Source organism: Rhamphochromis sp. 'chilingali', assembly GCF_963969265.1.
Source record: "Rhamphochromis sp. 'chilingali' genome assembly, chromosome: 15".
NCBI lineage: Eukaryota > Metazoa > Chordata > Actinopteri > Cichliformes > Cichlidae > Rhamphochromis > Rhamphochromis sp. 'chilingali'.
Genome location: NC_137942.1, coordinates 28,378,258 through 28,397,515, shown reverse-complemented (window position 1 = coordinate 28,397,515; position 19,258 = coordinate 28,378,258). Strand labels below are relative to the sequence as shown.

At 40.6% G+C, this 19,258-nt stretch overlaps 1 protein-coding gene across 1 annotated transcript in view; it reads left to right on the top strand.

Annotated features, from left to right (window-relative positions):
- The first annotated feature begins 259 nt into the window (after positions 1–259).
- pdxdc1 (pyridoxal-dependent decarboxylase domain containing 1) overlaps positions 260–19,258 on the top strand; it is a 34,117-nt gene continuing 15,118 nt past the window's right edge. Inside the window, exons 1-14 of the mRNA XM_080904518.1 lie at positions 260–489; positions 3,108–3,204; positions 3,626–3,694; positions 5,002–5,085; positions 5,180–5,326; positions 6,552–6,741; positions 7,214–7,282; positions 7,377–7,455; positions 7,672–7,756; positions 8,923–8,971; positions 9,633–9,734; positions 9,879–10,004; positions 10,586–10,636; positions 18,707–18,767. Coding sequence (XP_080760644.1) covers positions 3,131–3,204; positions 3,626–3,694; positions 5,002–5,085; positions 5,180–5,326; positions 6,552–6,741; positions 7,214–7,282; positions 7,377–7,455; positions 7,672–7,756; positions 8,923–8,971; positions 9,633–9,734; positions 9,879–10,004; positions 10,586–10,636; positions 18,707–18,767 — 1,186 coding nt within the window. The 5' untranslated portion in view covers positions 260–489; positions 3,108–3,130. The remainder of the gene's footprint in view (positions 490–3,107; positions 3,205–3,625; positions 3,695–5,001; positions 5,086–5,179; positions 5,327–6,551; positions 6,742–7,213; positions 7,283–7,376; positions 7,456–7,671; positions 7,757–8,922; positions 8,972–9,632; positions 9,735–9,878; positions 10,005–10,585; positions 10,637–18,706; positions 18,768–19,258) is intronic.

Below are 19,258 nucleotides of genomic sequence, written 5' to 3'. Positions count from 1 at the left end.
CAAGAAAAAAAAGCAAATGTTAATTTTATTTACTCGTTACCTTGGGGTTTTTCTCTGTTAAATTTAAAGTTTACTCCTTTTGGATCACTTTTTTCTCACTAAAAAAACATGTCCTCCCAAGGAGTAGTCTGCGATTTAACACGCTTTGTATTTTTGTTTACTTATTTATTTGTAATTTTACTGTTTTATTTCTGTGTTCGTTAAAATAGAAATTTTAAAAAATGCCACCTGGACAGTCCTGTGACAAAACCATGACGTCAGCGTTGCCAGCGTGGAACGAAGGCACGTCGCACGTCAGGTCCAGGAAGTAAACTCTCCGGTTCAGTCTGCAGGAAACTAAAAGAAGTCGGAGCAGTAAATACGTGTCCAATTCAACATTTCAGCACGCAGCTCTCCAGACCGGACACTGCGGCGTGACATAGCTACAGATTTTCTGCATCCGTTTGTCCGGGGTGCACAGCCGGCCAGCCTGTCAGCTGAGTAGTGAAGGTAAGTGAAAGAGAGGAGAGAGAGCTCGGTCCGTGCTGTGTGTGACGGACCGAGCGGGGTGGGCGCGCTTGCTCGTGTGTGTCTGTGTCCTGCAAGCTCCGCGTGCCCGCGCGGACGCACTGCTCCTATGCGCTGTCCTCTCGCCGTCTTCTGGGTGGAACCTCTACCAAACCTGTATTTCTAAGGGGACCTATGGAGCAGCCCTCGCCATAATGTACACTAAGGTGGTATGGCAGCTGGTGACACTGCTTTGCTGTCAGGCCAGGAAGGGACAGCAGCCTGATGTGACATCTACGAAACTCCTCCCCCAACAGGACAGCAGCAGTGCGCCTGTCAGAGCATAGATTTGGAGCAGATGGTAAACTTTTTTCTATTTGAAGCTACACTATCTTCTAATACAGTAATAACACTGTAGCAGGCTAAAAGAGGCCATTGTATTATTATAAAATAAAACTGTTATACAAGTCAAAACTTAATTCAAACACAATGCAAAAGTGTGTACAGCAAATATGGATTTGATTTAGGGCTTTCTATGCTTCTATGTTTATTGATAATTAATCGTTTTTGTGATTATTTTTTCTTTTTAATTGAACACAATAATGTAATAATGCACAATATTCAAACATTATCTTGTTTTCGTATACTGTATGAAATCCCCTTTGTGGAGCATTTCCTCATAAACGCATGTGATTTCAGTAGCTGTGTTTACGTGGTACAATGCATCTGGCAGGGTCTCTCGTGAAAAATTGATTCGGGGTGAGTGGATGACGTGTGATTGTGCCTCTTTACCTTACTATCTTCACCTGTGGCCACTAGCCATGACCAAAAGAATGACATCATGGATAAAAGTGGTATAAATGAGCTTTCTCCAAAAGGGACTGTCTGGCTCTCTTCAGATAAGTGAAGAGAGATCAGAAAACCACCTGCTGCATCTTAACCACGGCTGAGGTAGTTTGGCCATCTGAATGTGATGCATCCTGGCTGACTGCTAAGTGAGGTGTTTCAGACGTGTCTGACTGGGAGGAGATGACTTAATAGATGGTATATTTCTCTTTGGTATTTAGGTCACAATTAGCAGTTTTATATATATACTGGTAATATATTTGAAAAATATGACATTAGTAACATATTAATGTTGGTGTTTGATGTGGGCACACCTCCATCTGTATCTCTGCAGTAATGTTTCAAACATTAGGCTCATAAAAGTGTGTTTTGTGCAGCAGCTGTGCAGAGTAAACACAGTGAAGTTCAGATAGTCCACACACATTTGAATGCTCTACTGTATTTTACCAATGAAATGTAAGCCTGTCAAGTACATAACCTCAGAGTTACAGTGAACAGCTGCCAAATATTCAGTAGCTGGATTAAACTCTCTGGTTAATCTGTCATGGAATAAAAGGGAATGGGCCTCACCTCGTCATTGATCTGTTTGTCAGTCAGTTGTGCAATGACTGACAATGTCCAATGAGAAACGGTGTATAAACGTGGCTGTAATTGCTAAACATTTAATGCAGTACTCTTTAAGAAAAACCTATTAAATGAAAGCTGAAAGTCTGTGCTTCAAACATATTTTCACTTTGCGAAAGTCTTTTTCTCAAATCTTAGTCCTCACTATACCCCTGTGGTTTTTATTGTGTTACAGAGACAAGATCAATTTGCATGTAATGATGTGTATACAGTACATTGGATTGTAACCCCCATATTATTCATTTATTATGTATGTACTCTATAACAATAGATATCTCTTATTTACAAGTGTTAGTGAAGTGGCTGCTGGTTTAATTAGAGAAGCTATCACAATGTGTTACTGTGAGCTATCGGGCAGCATTTTTCAGTGTTTCTTAATATTTAATAGAATTAAATAGTTCATCAAGAAGGTAATGACAAGATTAATTAAGAATCACAGTAGCTATTTGTTGCATTTGTAATCACTGTAATGCTGCACTTGTGGAATCTAAAGTATTTTATGTCTTCTGTCAGAGACATGAAAATGAGAATGAATCCCAGGAATACATGTGTAATTTCTGTCATTACAATCAGCTGTGAGATAGTATGTAAATAATATAAATGTGTTAGGATATTTTTGAACTTTATAAAAGCTTCCACTGTGGTTTACATTACACTACACTACTGGTAGTGCTATGACATGGCTGGAACAATCCCCATCCCAGTCTTTGCATGTTTCTTTTCAAACTTTTTAATTTGAACCCAATTTCTTTTAGTAGAATAGATCATTTATCCATTTCCCTATGGCATAAAGTAGTTCTTTATATTTTGCTTAGACGCAGCGATTTATTGAAGCGTGTAAACACAAAAGGACAGCATTTATTTGTTAACACACTGAGCAGGCAAACGCTCTTGTCCTTTGGTAATTTTCAGGAATCGTTTTCTTGGTTTCTTGATTCCAAAACTATACAAGTAATAGCTATAGAAGTGCCAGTCCATCTGTTTGACAACATTCATAACACCACTGGAACCTCCACCATGTTGTACAGTTTGCAGAAAATCAGTGTGCTTGAATGTACATGTGCACGTTCAGTGAATGAAATTTGTCACACAAGTGAAATTGAAACAGTAATGATGATTATAAAATGTCAGTGTTTTTAAATCTCTTCCAGCGAGCACTCGCATATTAAAGAATATGGTGGACTCCACGTTGGATCAAGTGGGAAAAAATCTGAGTGAAGCCATGAGGTTCCTGGGAGAGGAACAGAGGTAAGAGTTCATCACACTGCAGGTACAAAATAATATCAGCAAACTACCAAGCAATTATCTTGAGTTAGGGATTGTGACCTCACCAATGCAATGCATTATGGGACCGCAACATACAAGTCTGAGTTATTGGAATATAGAGAGGTAGATTCTTGTTTTGGGTTTGAAAGTTTAATTGTGGACATTGGAAACTCATCATAATGTTGAGCTGCTGGGCTGTAAAATGATAACTGCACTTACACAAACCTACTGCTGCACTAAAACGTGTTTGTATTGACATTTAATGCCATAATAAAAAGATATAAAACTACTTCATATCTGAATTACCTTTATTTTTAAGATACAGAGTACAGTCAACTGCAGGGCAGAATATTACAACACGGAAAGCGAAGTAACACTTTGCAAAATCTGTTTGTTTATTTAGAGAGCCGGAGGCAGCAACAGAGAGACAGCATTTCAGCAGAAGCTGCATCCCTGGACCCCTTCAGGGAGAGTAAGGCACACACACACACACGACAAAAACACATACACTCATATTCACACACAGGCAGTTCAGGTTGAAGATTGTTTTCTTGGCAGTTGTGATATACAGAAGTAAATTCTAATTGTCTTGTTAATGTGGGAGAAAGAACATGGAATCCTCTTTTTTCACAATACTGCGTTTGTTAAGAATTCACAGTGCTTCACTTGTTCCACATTTTATCGTGTTACCCTTATGAGATGTATGTATTAAAATGTAGTAATGTAAACCTCTATACATAATGACAATGTGAAAAAAAATTGCTTGAAATTGTTGCAAATTTCTTAAAAATAAAAAAACAACATAAATATTCACTGCCTTTGTCATTCGAGTCCACCTGTTATAAATTCAGTTAACTGGACATGATTTGGAAACGCTCACCCCTGTCAGTATAAGGTCCCATATCAGAGCACAAACTGAGCCATAAAGTCCAGTGTGTTGTGTGAGGACCTCTAAGACAGGATTGTATCAAAGCACAGATCTGGGAAAGGCTACAGAAAAGTTCTGCAGTATTAAAGGCCCTAATGAGCACAGTGGCCTCCATGATGAAGGAGTTTGGAGCCAGCAGGACTCTTCCTACAGCTGGACCTCTGACAGAGCTCCAGCATTGCTATGTAGAGAAATGAGAACCTTCCAGGAGGATAGCCATTTCTGTTGCCAGTCAGGTCTGTATGGTAGAGGGGGCAGATGGAACCCAAGCCTCAGTAAAATACACATGACAGCCTGACTGGAGGAAACCAGGCACTGCTCGACACTTTGCCAAAACCATCCCTGCAGTGAAGTATGGTGGTGGCAGCATCATGCTGTGGGGCAGCAGGAACGATGCAGGAATGTACAGAGACATCTTTTGTGTGCGGAAAACATGTAATCCATTTTAGAGAAAGGCTGTAGCATGGTTAAATGTGAAACAAATCAAGCACTGGGAATACTTTCCAGATGCACTCCATTTATCAGTGTTGAGTCTGTGTGGATCAGAGAAAAAAATACATTTAAACTTGTGCATCCTGATTTAAATTTTATTTTTTTTGAAGTCACTGAACTGATACCAGCAATACCAGTGAATCAGCACTGGAAACGAGAGACGGCAGAATATTTTCTGAATAGGCAAAGATAAGTCCTACTTCTCAACAAGTTTCAAAGTGAATATAAAGGGAGGGATAGAGAGAAGCTGACAGGGAACGCTTTGTTGTTGGACTTTTAGATTTTGCTCCACTCACTTCAGTACATTATAGTACATTTGATATGAACTGTGAGAACTGTTCCTCATGTCTCCTGTGCAGTGGTCAGGATGTTGCCACTGTACTGCGCCTGGTTCATAACCTTATTCATGAAGAGGAGGATGAAGAGGATAAACCCAGTCAGAAGTAAGTCAGTTTTATTTACATACCGCCATTTCACAATAATAGTCCGCACAAGGCTAATCAGAAAAGGCTCATCAGAAAGTGCTGTGTTCAACAGGATGCAGAATGTGGGTGAACACGGTCAGATGGCATTGCTGGGTCACAGCCTGGCAGCCTACATCTCAATGATGGACAAAGAACAACTGCGAAAGCTGACCACTCGGATCCAGTCTGACACCACCCTGTGGCTCTGCAGGCTCTTCAGGTATGACCCTGCAGCTGTGTGTCTGTGGAAATCACCATCATGCACATGCCATATGACATCTTGTCTTAATTATTAAAAGATTTCTGAAAATGAGGTCTACAAACATGCTGACTTGGTGACTTCTTCAGACTGATAATAACAGGACCAATTCCTTTTCGCTACAGACTTCATGAAATATTTACAGAAGAATAAGAAGTATTGTTTGAATTGATATTGTTTCTACAAAGCAAGTTTTGATTTTGCAAGGCCTGACGAGGAAGGCACCAGGGGCACCTCTACATTATGTTTTGGAGGCCACCTTTCCAGCTCCCCTCTTCATGCAAATGAGCTTGCTATTTTTTAAAATAAAATCTTAAAAATATGCCAATATAGAACAGAGTCCTAATATACTGCCGTTATATTTAGCATCTAATTTTTAACAGTTCTTCACTCGTCTCCATCGAGTCAACCCTCCCTGCACTCCCTGCTTCACCTCTCTTGTGCACTGTCTATTGCTTCGGTTGGTTATCCACGGGTATTTAAACTCATCCAGCTTCACTCTTATACCTGTCTCCCTCTCATTCACACGCATATATTTGTCTTGTTTCTATTGACTTTATCTCTACCATTCCACGCTCTCTTATACATCTGCGAACACCGCAGAGACTCCGGCCTGACCTCAAGTGTTAACCTATCCATCACCAGTGAAAGCAAGAAGGGGCTCAGAACTGATTGTTGATGTAATCCCACTCGCATCTTGAACCCATCTGTAACACTAGACATCTCAGCACTGTGTTGCTGTCCTCATTTCATGTCTCTGCCACTACTGACTTCCTCATGTACTGCCACAGTTGCTCTCTTGGCACCCTATCGTATGCTTTCTCTAGATCTACAACAGCACAGTGCAGCTCTTTATCGCCTTTTCTATATTTCTCAATGAACACTCTCAAAGTGTTCTCATCCTAACCTGGCTTTATCAAGTCTTTCTCATAGCGTCATAAATGGCCTGTATTTGTATAGCGCTTTACTTAGTCCCTAAGGAGCCCAAAGCACTTTACACTACATTCAGTCATCCACACATTCACACACTGGTGATGGCAAGCTACATTGTTGCCACAGCTGCCCTGGGGCGCATTGCTGAATCAAAACAACAGAAATATTTCTCATAATGAAATTTGCTTATTTGGACTATTACTTTAATCCTTTTGCACTGTCCAACCGTCCATGCTGCTCATCTGTTCCTCAGGTATGAGAATGGGTCTACCTGCTTTCATGAGGATGACAGGGATGGCCTTGTAAAAGTGTGCCGGCTCGTTATCAACGCTCGCTATGAAGAATATGCCACTGAGGGTTATGTGGTCCTAAACACCAGGCAGCCAGTCATCTATCAGAGTGCCTCCTGCAGGCCTGGTCTCGGACAGCATCTGTGCAGCCAGGTAGGATGGCTGGGACACACGAGCTTTAAAAAAGGCGTGTGTAAATACTTTATAGGAATACACCTAAAGTCACGGTAATGGCAGATCCAATCCTACACTACCAACTAATTTTAGAAGTAGAGCACTATTCCTTTAGTTTTGGGGTGATTAATCATACATTTTTTGTCAATGTATGTAACAATGTGTTTACCTAGCATGATTGCTTCGAGGGGAAAGGCACCAGAGATGACACTGCTTTTATCCTTTGATTCCACTTTTTTTTTTAATCAAACCTGAAATAATAATATTGTAACTTATACACTTCAGACTTTTTCCTTCATTTTTCCTTTGTTTTTTTTTTTGTTTTTTTTTTTGGGGGGGGGGGGGGGGGGGGGGTGGAAGGACAGTATTACCATTATATAGGATCTCTTGTACTTCATCCAGTTGAATACACAATAGATAGTGATTTTCATGCCAGTGTTTGTATCATTAGCTTGGCCTGCCTCTCTCCAGTTTGTGCACAGTGCCATGCAACACCCTCTTTGGATCCCAACACCAAATGGTAGGAGAACACAGATTAGAAAAACACATACACCTATCTGTCAGGTAGTTTAGATAAAAACTATTTTGGCTTGGATCCTTTTTGTCATCGTCAGGATGTTGCCCTGTTGGAAAAACTCATCAAAGAGGACATAAATGCAGGGAAGCTTCCTTTGTTGCTGATTGCCAATGCAGGTAAATGACAGTCACAGTTTATACATTGCACTTTATATATGTCTGTGCTTAAAGAGTTAAAGATGATACATTTGATGGTAAAACAGCAATTCAGAATGCAGAGAATACTCTGCATTTTGAATATGAACTTCAGTGACTTAATTATATGTTTTTGGTATATTTCCATTCATCCAACCATCCATTCTCTTCCACTTATCCATTATTTTAATTTTTCAGGTACCCCTGGAGCAGGGCACACAGACAAGTTAGGTCGACTGAAGGAACTGTGTGATCAGTACAACATGTGGCTTCATGTAGAGGGGTGGGTAGCTCCTGTCAACCTCTAAAATAGATGGATTGCAAAAACAAAACAATTTCAAATGGATGTTTAGACTGATTTTATATTCATGCAAAGTACATTTTCGATGACCCAGCTTCTGTGATATTATGGTGGCTCGAAAATGATACTTGGTTGCTGCCAAGCAGCTGAAAAAAAGAAGCCAATTTGTTTGGATCAATCCGAACACTATCTGTCAGGTTATGTGGGTTATTGTTGAGGCAGCAGTCTAAGCAGATATGCTCAGACCTGACTCTAGGCATAGACTACCATGACCTGGATGACTGTGAACCTTCACGGACATGTGTGAAACATTTGACATCAGTGAGCCGTCCCAGTCATACGTTCAAATCACCCCAACTGCTCCTTGCTCTCCACACTCTAAGCCCCTTCTCAATGGACGAGCTCTTTATCACTAGCCCTTTCTCCAAGGAAGAGCTCAACTACATTTCTGAGAAAACTAATTTCCACTTCTTGTATTTGCAATATCATCATTTCAGTCAATACCCAGAGCTCAAGGACATATCAAAGGGAAGAGAGTCGCTCAATCAGTGAATTGTCATCTTTACTTTCACATTCAGCTCACTCTTCACCATAGTCAATCAGTACAATTCTGCTATCTGTCTCTCACTCAACTCCCTCCTTACTCTTGAATAAAGCCCCAGAAACCTAGACAGGGTACTCCATCCTTTTCCAGCTGAGAACCATGGCCTAAGACTTGGAGGTTCTCCAGTCTTTGCCTAGTGAGGCTAACATAACCACGTCATCTGCAAAAAATAGACAGGTAAGTAGAGCAACACTTCCCCCTGATGGTTTGCCAGAATTGCTTTGAGGCAGACTGAAAGCCTATATTCGTGGCCTAACCAAACCAAACCACCCCTGCCTGCTGCCTCTCACCAAAGACAACTTCAAAAGAACAAAATTGAGCTCTTCTTCAGGAGACCGGTTCCAGAAATCTAGCTGTGTATTGACGTGATCCCAATTATGTCTAACTCTCTTGTCTTCATCCATTTTCTTACCTGTACAATTATAGCAAAAGCTTGGTTTGCACTGCTCTTTGCCACTAATTCTTGAAGAAAAAGTGGAGTTGTTTTTTTTTTAAATTTACATCGCTGCTGTAATGTTAGCTGATTATGTGTTTTCTTTTTCAGGGTTAATCTGGCAACCCTAGCACTGGGTCAGGTCACCTCTTCTATCATGGTAAACTTATATTAAAATCTATCCAATATGGGGTTATACTACAACTGTAAAAAAAGAAAGCACACTCCATTGAAATTCAAAGGTTTTACATATCAGGACTTAATAAAAAATTTTTTTTTACCGGATTCCCGTTCTTGTGTCCTATGGTAAATGCCAGTTAGGATCCATGTTGCCAGGCAGTGAGCACAGGGCAAACTAGAGGATATTGGGCACTTTACTGTTACCAGTACTACCTTCTATGACAATCTTTTGGCAATTGGAGGTGTTGGACTACCTGTGGGACCTCCATAGGATCCAGATACCATCTCATGCTGCCAGTAGTGACACTGACCCCAGTCAAATGTAAAACAGTCAGCTTTGGCGGTTGTCTCATTGTCGCCCCTCTAGTGCACTTGTGTTCATTAACACTAGAGCAGTTGAAACTGATGACCAACCCCTTTTACTACTTACCAGATATATCCCAAAAGTTTGAATGTCTTGATTCTTCACTGATTAAAAGTGTTCCTTTAATTTGTTTTGAAGATACAAGTGAAAGTTTAGAAACTCAACAGAAATAAGAGCACTTGATTCTCTCCTTCCCACAGCCTCCAATGTATGCGCCATTCTTGTAAGTGTTAATGTAAGTTCTGTGTATCGGTATTGGTCTTTCATGTCTCTGCAGGCAGCCACCAGAAGTGACAGTATGACACTGACACCAGGTCCGTGGCTAGGACTGCCGGCTGTGACTGCTGTCACCCTCTACAGACATGAAGACCCTGCACTGGTGGGCTGACATCATTTTCAGAGAAACTGAAAGAGTGCATATTGTGATCACTTTTGTGACATCTTTTGGTGATCCAGTGGGGTCTTGGGAATTATGTTTGTGCAACTCCCTCATTGCTCTGCGTCTCTGTACTGTGTCTCCCAGTCTCTGGCAGCAGGTTTAACTTCCAGCCACCCTGTGGAGAAGCTACGGGCACTGCCTCTCTGGCTGTCCCTACAGTACCTTGGTCACAATGGAATTGTTCAGAAGATAAAACACGCTACTACTCTGGTGAGGATTACTAATATAGGAAATATGTCTAGGATATGTACATAGCTACATTTCCTATATAAAATGTCAACGCGTCATCTTAAAGACTGCCTTATTGGTTTGTCAAAGCAGAAAACACAGTTACAACCAATGCCCTTTATTTTGCATAGCCATTGTACAGTTTCAGGACCATGGAGGAGCCTGTGATTCAGTATTGAGTCTTCTGTCAGTACAGAATGTTATATGTCACAAGATCGGTTCATTGGTTCAATAGACTAACATTAGTTTATGTTAGCTAACTAGTAAAAGAACCAATAATTCGTTTTCATTCCTCCCCATATCAACAACCTCCATGTGTAGAACACAAAGAAGCCATCATTTTGTGTGCATGATTACACACATGATTGCTTTGCAATGGCTTTGCAATGATGGCTTTGCAATCACAGTGATTTACTGTCTGCTCTTGAAACAACTGCTCGCTTGAATCAACTGTCTGTTTACAGGAAGAGGGTCCTAAGGCGATTGGTTAAAAGTTTACATTTATTTCAGGAATGAATGCATGACATGTTTGCACATTTGACTTCTTTTTGTCTCCCTCCTAGAGCCAGCTGTTCCTTCAGAAAGTACAATCTCTAACCTGTATCAAAACATTGGTAGGTGAATTTTTCATGTTCTGAAATTAATCATGATGTGTACCATACTAAAATGTGCAGACTTAGCTCAAAATGAAGGATGGCTTCTACGAGTAATGTTAATGAATATGAAGGAATTCGTTTTTAGCAACTGATTACAAAATATCCAGATGCACCTCAGTAAAAAACCCAACGCAACAAGCAAACAAAAAAAAAAAAAAAACGCCACAATTTTGCAGTGTGCAATGATGAAACTGAATATCATTTGCTGAAGTAATAGTTTGTTAAAGTATTTAAATTAGTGTGTGACAAAAATTGTCCAAGATGAGCCGTAAATATCAACAGGATTACAAAATACCTTTTAAGATGAAAGATGTGAAGATGGGTGTGTATTATGGTGTAGAGATGGCACGATACCACTTTTTTATGTCCGACACAATACCGATATCATAAATTTAGATATCTGCCGATACCGATATGAATCCGATAAAGTGTATTTTTTAATCAATAAAACTGTTTTTTTTTAATATCTTGCTGCATTTTGTATAAGTTCATACTCAAGTTTAATAAAAAAAACACTAAAGCTATTTAGTTATACCTGTATGCAAATAATACACTGCACCCAAAATATTTCATAGTTCAGCAATACTGATCAATCTAATAAACTTAAACCTGCACCATCCTCCCTATTCTGGTATTTTAAAGAGTACTTAGCAGAAAAATTTAGCAGCCTAACTAATAGGGCTGCCAACTCCCAGCAAAAGAAAAAAACATAGGGAGCCACACCCCACCCTCCACCTCATGATGCTTAATCAACGTAATCAACTTTATTTTGATGCAGTGTGAAAGAAATTGCACAGAAATCAATTATTTTCAAGAGTAATTAAATAGATTCAACATCTCTCTTCAACAGAATTGCAGACTGCACAGATGGTACCTTCTCAAAGGAAAAAGTACTATAGCTTACTAGGATATATTAGACTTTATAGTTACTATATACAGTAATGGACTTCTATATTCTTTTACATCAGATAAAAAACTTTGGGTGTAAGATTCAGATAATTATTTATTAAAAGCCAGACATTTTAAATGAGAATAAGAAAGAAAAGTATGTCTTTGTGCCCCCCTTTCCCTGTTAATGGCCTAACTGCCCCCCTGGCTAAACTTTGCTAGACCCGCCCCTGCACAGTTACCAGCCGTCAGCTACGTAGAAAAGGATCCTGGTGTGGAAAGTAATATTAAATAAAATCTAACAGCAGTTTATCAAGCTTAAACATGCTGCTGTTGTTTAGCCGCTGGTTTCCTCTTTCTGGTGCAAAGTGGGCCAAAAACAAACAAGAGAGAAAAGCCGATCAGCTGATCATTGATCAGTTTCATGATTGCAGTAGCAACAGGAGAGGGAGGGAGAGAGAAGAGGCAGTCGCTCCATATATCAGTTGTTAAGCTTAACGTGGGAATGCTTTACTAACATTCAGAGATGAACTTACACACTTTCTTTACTTCTCGCTGGGATAACTTTCTCGGAGATGAAATGCCGGTTTGGTAGCGAGGCTCCAAATGCTCAACCAGACTGCCGACAGGTCTCGCAGACCACAGCCGCTGAGTTACGCCGTGTCGCAAGCTTTGTGAGATGCTTTCCTGATATTTAATGGATCGGATTACATTTTTTTATTTCTCTCCGATATCCGATCCAGTAATTTAGGTCAGTATCAGACCGATACGTAATATCGGATCGGTCCATCCCTATTATGGTGTATTAGGGCCAGGTTTTTATGTATAATAATTATTTGTAAAATGTGTGATTTAAACAAAATATATATATCTTGGGATCTGCTGAAATCCTGAATGCTGAAATGCTGAAAATTGGAAGCAACCTTTGAATCTTATTAGCTCAGAACTGAATAAAATATATATATTTTTAAATGTGACATAAATTGCCAGTAACATTTGAATAAGACAAAAGTAAGGGATAAATTAAATATTAGGATGCACAGTAGGATTGTACACGACTAGTTGACTAGATATCTGATCGTTGCTATGGTCACACATACTAGTTGTTTAATCTCATTGTTAATTTTAACTGATGGTCAGTTTGGGTAAATAGCTGTGTCATAAATGTTATGCAGCTCTCTGCATTGTTGTTGAAAAGTCTGATCTTTTTGTTAACACTATTGTTGTTAGTTCTTTTAAAGACAACACAATGAGAATGTGGATAGAAGCCGATATGAGCTTTTTTAAAGGTGGATGGGCTCTCCCTTGGCAATAGTGTGAGGAGTTGAGTGATTCAGGAGGGGCCCCAAGTAGAGCTGCTACTCCACCACATCAAAAAAGCCAGCTGAGGCAGTCACATCCTAGGTAAGGTGTTCAGGCTGGCCATGTCCCACCGAGGGGATAGATACAGGACATGCTGGAGAGAAATTATGTCTCTCGGTTGGCCTGGGAACACCACATAAGGTGGAGAAGGTTGCTAGAGAGACGGAAGTCTTGTCGTGACACTTTCCATTCGCAAGTTATTAGTTGTTTGGATATGAATTTGTCATATTTCAACTTTTTTGTAACATATTAAACACTGATTTGTTTTAATGTTCTTCTTCTTTGTTTGTTTGGAATATAATGTGGAATATTCATAATGCACAATGCGAGGTGCCACACAGGTAAGTGGCATGAGTCATTATTGAAGGATGTGATTAGTGACCCCCAACATGAAGATGGTTTTGTGTATTCCACGGGCTAGTTGTCAGGCGGCTTTTGCCTCCTGGTAGGGTCTTCCTTGGCAAATTGGTCCTGGGTGAGGGGCCAGACAAAGAGCATTACAGAAGACCCGTATGAGTGTAAGATCAAGGGAACCGTTCACCCTTCCCAGGATGGAGTTACTGGACCCCCAACCTGAAGCCAAGCCCGTGCAGGGGAGCTGAGGGAGAGCGCCTGGGGGCCAGGCCTCAACCCATGGGGCCTGGCTGGGTGCAGCCTGAAGAAGGGACATGGGTCCACACTCCTGTATGCTTACCACCTGCAGGATGCTCTTTCCCCACCTCTCTGGTGGGGAAAGAGCCTGAGCTAGTGTGTGAGGTTGAGAGATAATGACTAGATATAGTTGGACTCACCTCAACACAGGATTTAGGCTCTGGAACCAGTCTCCTGAAGAGGGCTGGACTATGTCCCAGTCTGGAGTTGCCCTTTGTGAGAGGCAGTGGGCTCGGGTGGGTATCTTGGTATCCCCTCACCTTGCTGCCTGTATATTGGAGGTTTTTCCAGTGGACGAGGGGGGTTAGCTCATTTATGCACCAAATGATAGTTCACAGTACCCGGCCTTGAAAACCCTTGGTGGGGTGCTTGAGAGTGCTTCACCTGGGGACTCAGTGAGACCTGAGGAAGGGGCGTGACTAAGAGGAATGGCCTGCCTAATCTGAACCTGAGTGATGTTCTGTTACTGGACTCTTGTGCAAACCACACTTTGTCCATAACAAATACCGTGTTAGAACCTAAAGGTGTCCATGAGTACATGTGGCACCAGGACACTCTTGGACACTTGGGTGTCCAAGAGAGGGGCTGAGCTGAGCTGTCAACTGATCAGCATTCTCCCCCACCACCTAATCCAACTCAACATCAGTGGTGGGGGAGGATGCTGGACAGACCTGGCACACCTAAACATATAGTGAGGGTGGTCTGGGAATGCCGAGCAGAGGCCCTGGTCCCGAGATCTTCAATTTGCACCTTAGGCAGAGCTTCTAAAGGGAGAGGTGGCATTCCAAGGGAGACTAGGGACATTGAGTTCAAATGAATCATGTGCAGCACCTCTGTTGCTGAGGCTGCTGCACTGGGCTGCAGCCACAAACCACCTGTCATGGTGGTAACCGGATGGTGGACACCGGACCACACTGTGTATAGTGCAGAAGTTCACATAGCTCCCATGACAGGGTGGAGTGCTCCTGACTTCAAATAAGTATATTGTTAGACAGTAAACGGAATACTTTTTACGGACCTTCTTAATCCCAGTGATATATAATAGAGGAAGTAGAGGAGGAGGATGAGGAAGGTGACTCATCCATCACTGAGGCAGCTCCTTGGTGGCAGAACACCTATCACATTAAAAAATTCTACTTCACCAGCAAACAAAAATCCAGATGAATTCATGGTGTCTCACTTTTTACTTGTATAACCACAACAGAGGCAGTGCAGACTGTCAAATAAAGGCAAATACAGCAAGACAGCTCCTTACACAACACACCAGCTTTATCCCTGATCAGATTTGCACACTGTTAGCCCTCTGCCTTACTGCCACATATTTTAAGTACGAGGATTTCTATAGACAAAAGCATGAATGTGCCATGGGCTCCCCAGTATGACCCACTATATCGAACCTTTACATTAGAGGAAGCTCTTGGCTCTTTCAAAGTGATAACATCTAGCGACTGATACAGATAGTTGGATGATATTTGGGTCAAAACCTGTGCTGTTCACATCAACTCAGTGGAAATAAAAAGTTCATCTTGAAAGATACAAAAGATAATCGTTTTCTGTTTCTGGCCTGTGCTGTTGGATTTGAGGAGGATGGAAGGCTCAACACAAGTACTCGACGAAACTCCCTAAAAAAAAAAAAAAGCTAAGGGAAATAGTTATATACTGTGCAATGCAGCAAGGAGTGCACAGACCTCAACACTGGAGAAACAACAGCAGCCAGATAGCAAAACATAGAAGAGCTACCTTGACAGGACAAGGCTCAGCTCTACACCTAGACTCAAAGGATAAAGGTCACTCACTTGAGGACACCACTGTTCATGTTTTGTAAGACAGATGGTTTGAACGAGAAGTTCACATAGTTCGCATGACAGGGTGTTCTCACCTGAAACTTTTGGTGGCAATAAACCACACCTTTTTTCACACTTTGGCTCATGTGATGACACACTTGATTAATAGTGGGTCCATGACTTCATTCTAGTCTTTTTCGTAAATTGTGGTTATTTGTGGCAACTTGATCAAATGGTCAATAAGATTTAAAACACGTGGAACAGAGGCTGATTACTTTCATAAGGCTGGAAAGAAAATGACTCTGAGAGAGTGATGTTGACAGAATTGAGTTTGACAGCGTGGGAAAGTAAAAGCAATATGAAGCATAAAATCACAGTCTATACAGATGCAGTGAACATTTAGTGTTCTGCTAATGAGCTCTATGGGCATATGTGTGTGTGTGAGAGAGAGAGAGAGAGAGAGAGAGAGAGACTTCCTTTTTGTATGTTTGTATAACTGTAGTTATAGTCAGTGTGGGTTACTTTGGTTCCAGGGTGTGGTGTCGCCGATTCCACCCATCTCCAGGGCTTCTCTGCAGGATGTTCTGGGTTCTCTCATGCTGTCTATTGTACGTGGGGCCAAGCCTCTGCCCATCTTCCTCTCTACTCTTTCCCCAGTCCCCTCTGTCCTCCCTTTTCTTGTTTTGATTTTCTTCTTACTATTAATCACCATTTCCCTTCACCTACATCAGCTCAACAGTCTTCATTGGCTAATGGATGGACCACTTCTTCTTAATTGTTTATGTTATTCATAACTCAGGCATGTTCTTTGAGGTACTTCAGAGAATGCCTCTCTACACTCAAGTTGTTGCATTTGAAAAAAATAATTGAGTCATGCACCCGTGCCTTTACTTGGCACTTAAATACATGTCGATGTAAGAGTATTGATGTTACTAGAACTAAAACTTTTTTCAGTCCACTAAGCTTGCAGAAATAAGTAGTAAATAAGGTATTTCTTCAGCTGTTAAACATGATGCATAATCCTCAGTTATGGGGTTGTTGTCAGGAGTTTACATATAAATTTGGGCTTTTAATTATTTCTTTGAACTGTTCTTTTTTCATGATGGGAGATTATGCAGCATACAACTTTAATAACTTGGGTTTTAATTGGATATTTCCTCTAATCAAACGTGCACATAAGGGCTCAGATATATGCATACACATAAATATGTCATTTTAATGGCTTGGTTTTCTGGCAAAGACACAGCTTTTAAGTATAATGGACAAATCTGAGGTCAGGGCATTAGAAAGGCCAGAAGCTTAATATTAGCCTGCTTTGGTTATTCCAAAAACAGTTTTGATATGAGTTTGGGATCACTATCCTGTTGGAACACCCTAGTGTGTAAGTTTCAATTGTCTAGCTGTTGATTGGAGTCAAGTTGAAGATTTTCAAGGTAGGCCCCCTTTCTTCATTATTCAGCTGACTTTGTACAATGTATCAGTACCACTAGCAGCAGAATAGCCCCAGACCGTCATACTGCTTGAGAGTTGGTTCAATGTTTTTAGTTTTGAAAGCCTTACCTTTGTCCTTCTAAACCTTGGGGTTGCTGTAGAGCAAGTAAGGTGTGTGAATATTAGGTAAAAGGCACTTAGGTGTAGAAAAAAGTTCCTTTATGAATAGGTCTGAATGAGGCATGTTGTATAAAGGACTGAGATGAATTCTACTACTTACTAACATTCTCAGAGCTTTCCTTGAGGCATCCTTGGTTTTGCAATATGATAGCTATTATTGTTTAAAAGAAGATACAAGCTGAGAACAAAACCCTATCTACTTACTGCCCCTAGTTTGGAGGTGTGAAAAACTTGGATAATATAAAAATGAATGGCCAGTTCTGCCAGATTGAAGGGGTTCACCCATGCCTTGAAATTTCACTTGGATAAAAGAACAATGTGTCTTTAACAACCCAAGCATATTTGAACTAATTATGACCCTTACATCAAAAGCAGAAACAGTAACCTTCATTTCAGTTCAGTTCCCAGGCATGATGCTTGCCTTAACCTATCAACTGAATGTCACTGTCTTTGTGTTTTAGCAAAAGATGACTTGTACCACGTGCTGATTCGCTGAGATCAACTGTCTGTTTAATTGAACTCTGGCTAGTCCACTAAGCTTGTCTCTAACATTAAACACGCATGTAGTGTTATATTCTCAGAACTGCTTTGTCCAGCTGTGCAGTTCAGACTTTTAAAAAACGGTTTTACAGTGATATTGGAGCAATGCTGCTCGGAGTTCTATAATGATCATTTGATGGCAACCATGGACCACTGGTTCTACTTGACCTGCAGGGAACTGATTAAGTTCTCATTAGAACTAGTTGCCCTGAAGCAGTGGTTCCCAACCCCCAGGCCACGGACCGGTACCGGTCCATGAGTTGTTTGATACCGGGCCGCAAGAATTGAGGCTTGGGTGTTCATTAACTCGGTTTCCCTGGGTCTTTTCCCGTGTTGTCGTTGTGTGTCTTATTTTGAAAGAAATATTTGTGCGTTACCATAGCAACCAGAGAGCATTAAGGGGCAGAGAGGAGGATGTTACTCTCAATGTTGTTGGTGCATTTTTAGGAGGACGCTGCTAATAAAGTTACACAATTACACAGTGAATTGACGTTTATTATTATATTTACAAAATACCACAGTTTTCGTCTTGGTCCTATCATTTTATTTTGTTGTACTTATCCATGGCACCGTAAAGGCTGGTCCGTGAAAATATTGTCTGACATTAAATCGGTCCGTGGTGCAAAAAAGGTTGGGGACCACTGATCTAAAGGGAGCCAATGCATTTATATGCAAAATATCTCCTCAGGATGTTTTGCATATAAACTGCTTTTTTGGACCAAGCCGTCAGCAAACACTAAAAGCTGAGTGTTTCAGTCCATCTTATATTTTTTTTATTCATTTGTTTAGTATACATCCATTCATGATGGCATCATGTTTCCAGTTAAAACTAGCTGGCATCAAGTTAAACCAACATTTAACCAGTTCTTTATTGGTCAAAGTGTTCGTTTAGTGGCCAGTTTATTTGACCAGCTAAATCCTCTAAGCTGGAGCTTTGATTTGGCTGCTTCATACTGTGAGACAAGGACTCACTTTACCACCACCATACAGATATTACTTGATAAGTAATACAGAACCTCTATGTCCATCCATTACCACAGACATAATACATTCAGAAACCATGGACACCAAGCGTTGATGCTTAAATATGTGTTTACACTGCACCCTTTCATTTTATGTTAACTGTTTCTCCATGTTAAAAAGTTACGATGTGAGTAAGGATGCCTGACCTGTATCTTTGTTTGTCCTACAGGTTGAGGATGAATCAGACTCTCCTGTGGTGCTATTCAAATTTAACCAAGAAGAAAGTACTGGTAAGACTTTCATGCTCTCAAAATGCAAAAATAAATCAGAAGTTCTATTAAAGACTAAGGATAAGATAAGACAGTATTTAAGACAGATGAATAATTATGAAACTTGAGCACAGCAAGGCAAATATTGCCAGCTAATGACTTGAGCAGCCAGTGTTTGAAAGCTACAGTCTATCAATCAACAGGTCATCTATGGAGGATGTGAATGTGCGATGTGGTATGGAAATTGTGATTTAAAAAAAATTTGAGTTCACCTCCCATTAGCAATGATATTAAGGTGTTGAAAAGTTTGAGGATGATGAATGGACTGTCATTTCTTGGGAATGGGACATTTCGTCATCATTTCTTCTACTTGCTGGTGTAGACCTGCTGCATCAATCTTCCTCTGTCCTCCAAAATGTTGCCCTCTGTTTTAATAAACTACAACGCTATGTAACTCTTGAATCAGAATCAGAATACTTTATTGATCCCTGGGGGAAATTTTTTTTTTGTTA